Raw genomic sequence first — 11,583 nt, 5'->3', positions numbered from 1 at the left:
TATGAAGGAATAAAATTTCCCCCAAATTGTATTTACATTTGCAGCAGATAAATTAGGTCTGTGTCAGGTACTCATCAAAAAAGTTTCATTTTCCTAAAGGAGAAAGGGTGTATAAAGTCCCTTTTCTTATATAAAATTTAATTAACTGGTGGATTTGAAGGTCAAAATTGAACAATTAATTTGTATTCTGTGTCAGGGGATGATCATTTCTGGTTGTGCCACACTTGGCAGGAGTGAAAAAAAGATATTCTTTGATGTCATTCATATATATATGAATATGCTATTAGGAATCCAGGAACACAGTGAATATCACAATAATAGTTCATTGGTCTTCTGCAGGTTACATATGATCGCCCGGTAGTAAAAAGAATAAAGAAAAGCTCAAACAAAAGATTACCTAATGAAAAATACTAGTTTGTTGTAATGTCTTGAAACAACTTATAAGCAGATCATAATGTATTTCTCAATTCTCCAAAACTTTTGGTTAATATATTCTATGCATTTCGGCTCAGTAATTTCTAACTTTTCTTGACTCTACACACTTACAGGCTAAAACATGTTTGTTGTTCATAATTTACACACATTTATTAGTCTATATTAGTCTACGCTATAAATATAGGCAAAAAAATGATGCTGAAAAGGATGGGATACAAAACTCATGAGGAAATTTCCAGTATTTTCTTCCCGTATGCTAGTGGATTCTCCTTCAAAGGTCTATATTGCGACTTTCCTCTCAGGGAAATTTGTGTTACTCACATTTGCATTTCCCATTCTCTATCTGCCATAATGCCTCAGGCTCTCAACAAATTCAAATGGAGTAATAGATGTCTCTATAAATAAGATGTTCCAAAGAAGATTGCCTATTAGGTGACTGTGTAATGACTGAAAAGTAATTGGTTAATACTGTTCATGCTTCTGTGATGAAAACTAAGGACACTGAAATCTCATTCTTGTCTTCCCATACTCCCTGGCACTGTAATGACGCTGCTAAAGCAGAGTAAAAGGTGGAAACAAAACCAAGAATTGGGCTCTGAAGCAAACAACGGGAAATGGAGTCTTGGTACATGTTTTGGAAGAGAATTCTGTTCTTTTAAAATTGGACAATGATATCCTCATAGAAACAGTTGTTCTTTCTACAACACAGCTGTGCAATGAGCTCCAAGGTTGGGAAAGGTTAAGTTACAAATGGTAGAGAAGGCTAGACATAGTAGTAGTAGTCATCAACCACATCTGAGTGGCATCTCTTCTTATGCAACCAGAAAGCACTTTAAGGCTTCCAGGCTAATCATATCAAGTACGTGGAACACTATTTTTGTCCCAAAGGGCAACTGTCATTTTCACTGAGACCACAGAATCATTTTTATGAATACTAATTTATTATCATGTCACAGAGAACAACTTATTTATATATAAGGTGACAGACTTTTAGTGGATTTGTTATCTTTGTAGGGTTTATACTAAATAAGCAGGGGTTTGCACTACAACTGGAACTGTTTTATAGTTAAGCACTAGCGATTTTAATTCATGCCTTTATATCAATCAATGTGCTATGCCTTGATTTGTAAAACTTGGGAGGAGGGGAAGGCAGCTTGTTATATTAGAAGAAAGCAAAGATTTTACAAGCTAGCTTTTAGTTTTTCCTTTGTAGCCAATTATTTATTTAAAAACTGGAAATAATTTTTCTTTTAGGAAAAGTAACAATATTCCAACATTAATATTAGGCAACAGTTTCTCGGGTGGAAAAATGGATTTTAATGAGCAAAATCCCCTTCACTGAGAGGAACAAGTGATTGGATCTACCTATATTGCTAGGGTTTTCTTTTCTTCTCTTTTTAGATCAGGCAAAGCCCGTACTTATAAGTTAACTATGTTCAGAGGCTATAAGTGTCAGTTCTTCTCCAATTTGCAATTTTTGTAAAATTATGTAGTTTAATAATAACTATATGACAGTGCCGTATTATCAGGGTACAAGAGGTTTTTTTTTTTTTTTAAAGATTTATTTATTTATTATGTATACAACATTCCTTCCATGTATGTTTGTATGCCAGAAGAGGGCACCAGATCTCTTTATAGATGGTTGTGAGCCACCATGTGGTTGCTGGGAATTGAACTCAGGACCTCTGGAAGAGCAGTCAGTGCTCTTAACCTCTGAGCCATCTCTCCAGCCCCCGGTTTTTTTTAATGATGAATATTTCAAATGGCAGAATGTCAGCATCTTTAATACTAATTTACTAATCCCTAAGAAGGAATGGCTGTTTGAAAGAAAAACATAGAAATTAATGTCAGAATCCAAATTTACCCACATAGTTTAAATATGTAACCAGTTAAAATGGAAGTTTAAGGCAGAAATTCATAATAGTGACAGCTTCAAAGTAAAGCTAAGGGATATTTTATTTGAAAATTAATACACAGTCACTACACTCATTAATGAGGAAAACCACCTAGAATTCTTCAAATCATAAAGTTTTACTATAATATCAACAGTGAGAATGACCCAAGAGAATTTCATTACTATTAAATGCCAATAAAATAAATTTGACTTATTTCCATGAACCAAGAACCACCATTCTTTAGATATACTTAAAAACACATGAAATGGTTAGAGCACAAAGGCAATTATAAGGCAGATCCATGTGATTTTGATTCACAACACAAACTTCATTTGTGAGAAAGAAGCATAGATTTCTTCTCACTGGAAAAATACTTGCTATCAAGCATACTTAGCAAATATTCAGCTATCTAGAAAGATCTGGTACCAACTGGTAATATTTTTATTTTAAGTAATTTAATATTTTAACAGGTATTCATATTAAGCAATACCACACACTGCAGCAACAGGAAGAAAAACATTTCATAATACAATATTAAATTATTTTTCACTGCACAGTATGAAATATCCAATAATTAGCATTGAAATCATTACAGTGTATCTTATCCAACTAAAGGAAATTTCACATCTACCACAGAAGAAAAATAAGCAATAATGAGCCACAGGGGACCCAGTTACATAGTATTAAATAATATCTGAAGCTTGTTTGAAAGACATCCAGACAAAATATTTTTTCAAATATGGAAAACCATAGCCTACAGATTTGGATTATTTTACAGAAAAAGGATAGCTCATTCCAGTTTAAGAGGCAACATCACTTCTATTTAAGTGCCAAGACAAAGGAGAAAGTTAGGATTTTAGCTAAGGAATTGAATAAAGCCTGGCATGAGGAATTTCCTTCATTACTGTCACTGAAAGCAGTCTGCCTTACACCTGAATATGCTTTAATAATAGAATAAACATATTAAGTTTCAGAGCAGGGTGTGTACACCTTGCCTTAATAGATTAACACTTAATTTAGTACAATACAGCATGTCAAGATTTAAAAATGCAAATACACTTAACACAGAATTTGCTTCCACTGCTTTGCCTTAACCAGGCCACCAAGAGTCCATTAAACAGCATTTTCTAATTATCGGTGCTGATCCCTCTCTTCCTGGTGTCAGGCGAACACAACTGAGGTGCCACCATAGAGCCCTTCCCCAGGCAAGACCCTTTACCCTCTGTTCACCCATAGACAGGGCAGTTTTCGGCTACTGTGTTCCATCTTGATTGGTTTGATCTTATGCTAGTCCCACTGTAGAAAGCTCGAATTCTTCTTAAAGAGTGGCCTGCCCCTCATAATATCCCTTTAGGGAGGCCCCAAATCCACAACACTTGATGGTCTAAGCTTTTTACAAGTCTGTTTTCTGTTATAAACAGCAAGGACGAGGCCATTTTAGTTGCTTGCAAGAGGTTGATGTTGAGTCTGCGCCGTGCCGACTCTCTTCGATCTAAATTCTCTAAACATTAGCTTAGCAATCTGTGATTCCAATGGGTTGAGTGCCAACAGAAGTGGATCCGATTTGGCATGGAGAGGTTCTACCAACTCTCGTAGTGTATTAGCCTAATATAATAAAGCAGTGATACAATATGATGAAAGACTTGCGCGTGCCATTATTCCAAAGCACATCAGTATTTGTATTAGAAATACCACCATGCAGTACCCATGAAGAGAAAATAAGGTCTAGAATTGCATATGGTTTTAATACCATAATGTCTTTCTGTTGGCATGCAAGTCTACCTCGCCATAAATAGGACCAGTTTTGATTTAGTTTGTTTGGAACGCCAATCTTCCAGTTACATACAATAACTAACAGACACATCTTTCCCCACCTCTAACTTGTACATATATGTCTATAGTTTGAATCAGAAAAGCCAGCTAAAGTATTCTCCACATACGTGCAAAACCATCAGTCTTTTTTTTCAAATCAAAATGGATTTCTATATGTTTCCTCATTTTTACACAGTCTTAAGGTATGAAGGTTTTTTTTTTGTCTTCCTGCTGTGACATAAAAGCAACTGTTCTGATCCAGAGAAATTGCAATAGCCTAGCTAGCATTGTTCTGGTGAGGAGGCCCCAGACTAAATGATACCAAGTGAAAAAAAAAATGAAAAGTCACAACAAGAAGCATGACAAAAAGATGATTTTACATCTGAGCATTAGCCACACATCAAGGAGTTTATAAACTGGAAGAGAACAACACTTTTGAATGACTGGAAAAGCGGAGCAGAGTTCAGAAAAACTAACATCTCTCTTTGTTCATTTTATTTTTCATCTTCAGGAATCCAAATATTGTCGGTAGGTACACATTGGCAATATTTGTCATCACTAGTATAAGGCAGAATTTTGTCTGCCGCACCCTATCATATTTTTGGTTATATCCCCAGAAGAAACAAGGAGGGAGAAGGATCAGAGAAAGCAATCTGTCTACTGCTACATTCCTTAGAAAATGGGAAGGGGAATAACTGGTGTGTAGAAAATGAAATAGAGTGTAGTTCAAAACCAGGAGAAGCACTTATCTATCACATCATACACTGTTTATAAAAGGGGCTGAGAGCTAAGTAATTTTTTTATGTAGGTCAAGTGAAATAACAAACAACACCTCATCATTAAAAGATTATCATCCTGGAAATATGTCTCTAGGTTCTACCACTGTTTGATAAGGGTATGGGATTTCAGAATGGAAAATCAGAGGCAATCTAACCTGAGTCATAAAGTCTTATCTCAATTTAAACTGTCCTTAATTTTCTATGTAATTAAAATATTTTATAAGTTGTTTTAGACACATTCATCATTTTTGTAGAGATAATATTACATGAATACTTTCATTTCTAGTATATTCCTTAATGCACATTTAACTAGAGCCCTGGTAATCAAGTGGGGTTTAATTACACTTACAGTATTGCTTCTATAAGATTACTGAATTTTATTATAAGAGATTTGAAAATATCTCTCCAGTTTAGTCCCTTGTCTGAGTATAAGATTGTGGTGAAGAATCACTATTTCAAAATGGTGAGCACTCTTTACCAACCTGTTAATGTTAGCACAAAAAAGGTAACTCCTTAAGAAAAAGATATCTCTCCAACTATTTGTGATTAAGTACCACTGACTAGAGACTCTTAAGGATGGAGGTATTTGTTAAACATAAATTTCTAGGTGCCACTTCTTACATACTGGATCAGGATGTCTGAGGACAGAACTCTGGAATTCTCAGTTTATACAAGTAATGATTCTTTTGCCCATTGTAGTTTGAAATCTGCACTGGCAAGGGCTACTCAGTGGGTAGGATTCACTATCCTGTATACACCAGTAGTTTCTAAGTCATTAGCCTGTAGGTAGGGATGTTATATAGCATTTAATTGCACCCCTTCCATCAGTGGAACACTATCACTCAGCTAATACAAGTTCAAGGTTTTTGTTGAAGAATGTGTTGGAAATATCTTGGAGTCCTGAAGTCAGGAAAGTTAGGAAAAAACTTGATGAACTGCTTGAATATATTCTTGAAAGATAAAATTTTATGTTGAGTTAAATTTTTTTTGTTTTTTTTTTAAATATTTATTTATTTTTTATATTCTTTCTGCGTGTATGCCTGAAGGCCAGAAGAGGGCACCAGACCTCATTCCAGATGGTTGTGAGCCACCATGTGGTTGCTGGGAATTGAACTCAAGACCTTTGGAAGAGCAGGCAATGCTCTTAACTGCTGAGCCATCTCTCCAGCCCCATAAATATTTCCTTTTTTTTTTTTTTGGTTTTTCGAAACAGGGTTTCTCTGTGGTTTTGGAGCCTGTCCTGGAACTAGCTCTTGTAGACCAATCTGGTCTTGAACTCACAGAGATCCGCCTGCTTCTGCCTCCCAAGGCCTAGGAAATATTTCCTATTTTTGAGGCAAATAGAACAACTATAAGGATATTCTTAGACTAAGTCCAATTGAATCAACTGTATGGTTAGGTACTACAAGCCAGGCCAAACACTGGTAAAGGCACAAAGGGCTCAAGGTGCATGCCTCATTGACAAGAGTTTTATGCAAACACAAACAAACCCATTTTTGAAGTGAGACTATTCTATATGTTTATCGTTTGCTTCTGAGAGACTCGCCCTTCTGTGCCTTTCTGCAAGTCTCTTTCAGATTCTCAACAGTCCACTGTGAGAATGCAAACTATTTTGAGAAATATATGTCCTTTTATCCTTTTTTTATGAGTTTAAAAATGACTCCACTAAGGACTACTCAAATAATAAGCAAAAATATAAATTCTGAAAACACAAATTTTAGGAACATTAAAAACATACCCACTTGGAAGAGTTGATTTCAATCAGATGTTTGAGGCTACATTAGAGTGGTTAATGTTGAAGTCATAAACATTTGTATGAGAATGACTATGACTAAATTTGAATACTAAGCAGGTACAAACATTTTCTTGTTGAATGAGAGCAAACTGCTTGAAACTGGAACTATGTACTTAAAGCAAATGAGCACTTAGGAATAGTCTCACTTTAGTTTGAATTCCAAAAGAAAACTTTCCTATTTATCTGCTTTCATTCCGAGTAAACTTGAGGGCAAGTCCAGGAGCGAAAGCTCCAACAAATAGTCACAGACTGCTTGCATATAGTGAAGGCCGCTGAGAACAGATGACCAAGCCTAGCAGGGACAACATAGGAGCGTCAGAGAGAATTACTTGGGTTTTAGAAGTTTAGTTAACATACTTATCTGAAGTCTTCATTTTTCTCTAAGTATATAAATATCCAGATTTGAGTTTTTCTTAAAGTATAAGTAATAACTACTTTCATCAACATAAGCATCTGAAGGAATGGACCTGTGACTTGAGCACCTACTTTCTTCTAAAAGGTTGAATTAAGAGTAGAAGCTTTCATTGTTTGCTATTCGGTTATTAGAATGGAAAGCAAGAGGAATAAATTTTTACATGTACATGTTGTGGAGCAAAGATAAAATGGGTGTATGTGTGTTTATGTGTGTCTGTGTATACACAAATGTGATTCCTCCATTATAGTTCATTACTATTTTCTAATATTTTAGTTGAGTGATGCAGAGACAGCTCATATATTTCATCTGACAATATTATTAATAAAATAACCACATTAACCTCTACCAAGACGGCCTTTTTCCTGGTGAAGTTTTCTTTCAGAAGTATTAATGGGTGTCTAGTGACTAGATTATGAGATATGAACACACTACAAGAAAAACAAAACTTTTGCAATACGTCCTTGATATGAACAATGTATGTTTTTAATATATGAGAGTTTAAACTTTACTATGAGTTTATGTATTTATAAACCGAAGTAATTAGATCACCTGATGATCAGTGTGAAAGTAATTCAGTGATGAGACTGGACAATATGGTGAAGACATAAGTCACCAAGCACCTTATGATTACGTATGACTTTGCCACAAATGGAAAAAGACCCCAACAAATTGGAATTAACAATATTTAAGTTTCTTTCTAAATCATTTCATTCTATAGGTTCTCTTTTCCTCCTTCTAATCACACTACATTTAAAAAAAAACCCATAAGTACTTTGAAAGGCAGTTTTTTCTGACCTGAACTTTGAGCCACTTAAGTGATCAGGTAATAAAAATGTTTTTAAAATACTGATTTATTGATTATATTTTTATCTTAGAAGCTACTGAATATGGATGGACATCTTACTTGACTTAAATTCTCCAAACTGAAAATTCTCATAGGATAATAGCTAAGAGAAAGTAGGGGAGCTGGGGTTCTGAAGATAAATTTTGTGTGTCTTCCTTTTATCTCCTTTGGCAAATTTGCTGATCAATTAACTTGAACTTTGCTCAGTAAATGTTAAGGCTGTTGTAAGGATACTTTTACTGCCCATTTTTATTAGGTGCAGTCAGTGGCCAAACTTCCCAATTATTCAAAATATAATCTAAAAATAAATGAACATATCCAAATCAACAATATCTTTGCAAGCAATATCTAATGGATATACCTTATAGGATGGGCTATATTTCTAGGCTCTCCTTGATCACCTCTGTGGTACAAGGTTTGTATTCAGGGCCTCATGAATGGTGAATATGTGGTCTACCTCTGAACTACCTCCGCAGCCCTACTCCACTCTATTCTTCCTCTCGTATTGAAATTTTAAACTATCCTAAAAGTTCTGCCATTATCATATGGGAAGAGCACTATTATTTTTAAAGAATGTCATTCAGTATCAGACCCAGGAGCATATTATTCCAGGAAAGCAAATGAGGGGGGGAAGTGATATAGGAGGGTCACCTGTCTATGTGTTGCTTTCATTGGTTAATAAAAAAACTGCCTTGGCCTTTTGATAGGACAGCCCTTAGGTGGGTGGAGTAGACAGAACAGAATGCTGGGAGGAAGAAAGCAGAGTCAGGCAAGTGCCATGAAGCTCCGGTCCAAGATAGACATGGGTTAGAATCTTTTCTGGTAAATTACCATCTCGTGGTGCTACACGGATTACTAAATATGGGTTAAAGCAAGATGTGAGAATTAGCCAATAAGAGGCTGGAACTAATGGGCCAGGCAGTGTTTAAATGAATACAGTTTCCGTGTAATTATTCTGGGGCTAAGCTAGCCTTGCGGGAGCCAGGCGGAATGAAAAGCAGGCCTGCTCACCTGCTCCGCTACAGGGAGGGGAAGAGAGACACAATCTAAAAAAGGGAGTGAAAATACTAAATTCTTTTCAACAAGAATATAACAGCTGGTTGTGTGGAGGGGCAGGAGTGGAAACATTGTAGCAAAGCAAGAAAAGGAGTTCTTCTTACACTTCAAATCTAAAGAGTTTTTCCTCTCACACTATATACTGCTCTGACAGGAGAACTTAGAAGTGGATTTTGCTTACTGTCTTTGAGATTTCAATATTTAAAACACTGATTTTTTTTCTCTTTCAATAACTTCTAAATGTTAATGCTTTATTAATAACCTCCTTGGCATGCCAGTCTGACATTTGGGATCATTTACTCATTAACAACTCTGGCAAGGAGATAAGCCACTCTGGGGTCATTGCCAGTTGAATTTCAGGACCATCAAAAATACCTCTCCAGCAAAGCAAGTGCCAAGAGAAGAAGAAAATTCAAGATGAGTCATTTACCACTAACACCTTTTCTTTACTTAAATCTGTTATATAGCTAATTTAACATGTCATATCCTTTTTACTTCTCCTACAATTATTATATCAGACTGTATCATAAAGCTCCTTTGTTAAAATAGTTTCACAATTCAACATTGAAATTCTATTTTAGTGATATGTATCATGTTGTTTACAAGAAAGAAATGTGGTAAATAAAAATCACTGTAAAATATATTTACAAGAATGTACCACAGGTGAAACCAATTAGTACAACTTTTCACCTTAATCGAAAATCTGGGCCAACGAGTATTCATATTCAATCTGAGCTATGTTAGAAATTAATGGCTATTAGATTTTGGACCAGAAAATGTATTCTGTACTTGGGATAGAAAAGTATAGAATTAGAAAACTATAGGAAGTGTACCATCTGAAATATTCTATTAAATATGAGCTTCATTTCTTCTTCTGGAAAATATTGTATAGTATTAATCTTTATAAAGAAAACTACATTTTACTGGAGAGTTACAGAGATGCTGACTCTCAGTGTTCTTATGGAAAAATAAAAATGGCTTTATATAGCTACTATGAAAGGTTGCCTGCCATATCTGTGCTTAACATTTGGTATCATATGTTGAATTTTACACTCAGCAGTATAATTACAGAAAAGTAGATTCATATAGGAACTTCACTAGGGTGAGCATTTCTTTTATGAAAATAAAATCTTTGAAATGTCAGAAGGTTCTATCTTAAAATATAATTTATATTGAAATGTGAAAAAAATCTAATCTCAATACACTTGTTTATTATCTGCAAGTCAATCAATTTTATAGTGCTTTATGGGGCTACATTACTTGTAATATATTTGAAAAAAACGAGAACTCCATATTTCATTACAACCCAGTCAAGCTTTAAACATTTCTATACGTTATATTTTATTTATAAAAGACTATGTTGCCTTCTCTAGAATGAAAAGATACGACTATTAAGGAAGAGAGGCTGTCTCAAGTCACTTTTATTGGCTAGAAACATGTAAAAATGGGGTATATTTAGGATTCCCTAGTTTAACTTAAAATTCCCTATTGATTGACTTGCAGATAATAAACAAATGCATTGAGATTCAATTTGCTTTGGTTACTACCATTGTTTGTGGGGGAAGGGAAGATCAAAAACAATAATATCTATGGAGTAAATAATTTATCTATAACAAAAATGATCACCAAAGGATTCCATGAAACTGGTCTTATTTATTTTATGCGTGTTTATGTTATTAGCCTCATTATTGGATGAAGAAATGCAAGAACCCACATAGGGCTATGTTTTCAGAGTTCTTTGATAGATGTATACATACTACTACCACAAATTTCTATATGTATACATACACATATACATATATAAACATATTAGAAGATGTATTGGTTTGTGTATGGTTCAGATCTACTTCATCAGATCTAAACAGCTAATGTTATAAGTTTATTTATCATGAAATATTACACCAAACCCTTCTTAAGTCCATGAATACTAATAATCAAGATTCTAGAACAACTTATCTCTTGATTTGGTTATTAAGTGCAGAAATAATCTAAAAGACATCAATCTTGAATTTTGAAGTAAATTCAGAAAATCTTTAAATTAAAAGTTTCAAACCATCATAAAGTGTATGTTAATCACATGTGCGTATTACTATTAAGGAAGGCTGTCACACAGTTTAAACTAAGACATTATTCTGCAGCAATTGACTAAGCATAGTACACACCATAAATAGACATAAAACCAGAACCTGACCAAAGAAAATGTCGGGATGACATTTTCTTCCTCCTTACTGGAAATCTTCACTACATTAGAGAGCCTATTTTCTTTCTTTTGTGAAAAATCAGTAGATACCTCAAAAGTATTAGTAGTAACTCTTTCTTAAAAGTTAATATATTTGAATTAGAGAAAGCCTAGAGAACCAAGACCTTGGTTTTAGTCATACTAGGAACGATTACAGGTCTTAGATGTGTGGGTAGATTGGTCACCATGGTGATAAAAAGTCAGCTTGGGGAGTAGATACTACATTACATTGCTCCCCATAGAAACAGTGAAGCTGAAATCAAATGCCACTTCTGTATTTAGCATGGAAAAAACCTGAAACTCCTTTGAACTT

At 34.6% G+C, this 11,583-nt stretch overlaps 1 protein-coding gene across 1 annotated transcript in view; it reads right to left on the bottom strand.

Moving 5' to 3' along the window:
• Positions 1-3,520: 3,520 nt before the first annotated feature.
• The window catches only part of LOC121441317 (connector enhancer of kinase suppressor of ras 2-like), a 177,739-nt gene continuing 169,676 nt past the window's right edge, over positions 3,521-11,583 (bottom strand). Inside the window, exon 21 of the mRNA XM_041642450.1 lies at positions 3,521-3,935. Coding sequence (XP_041498384.1) covers positions 3,931-3,935 — 5 coding nt within the window. The 3' untranslated portion in view covers positions 3,521-3,930. The remainder of the gene's footprint in view (positions 3,936-11,583) is intronic.

Source organism: Microtus oregoni, unplaced genomic scaffold (assembly GCF_018167655.1).
Source record: "Microtus oregoni isolate MIOR12 unplaced genomic scaffold, Mior012 000074F_ref0000038, whole genome shotgun sequence".
NCBI classification, from domain to species: Eukaryota; Metazoa; Chordata; class Mammalia; order Rodentia; family Cricetidae; genus Microtus; species Microtus oregoni.
The sequence above is the reverse complement of the archived record's forward strand: the minus strand, read 5'-3'. Positions and strand labels throughout refer to the sequence as shown.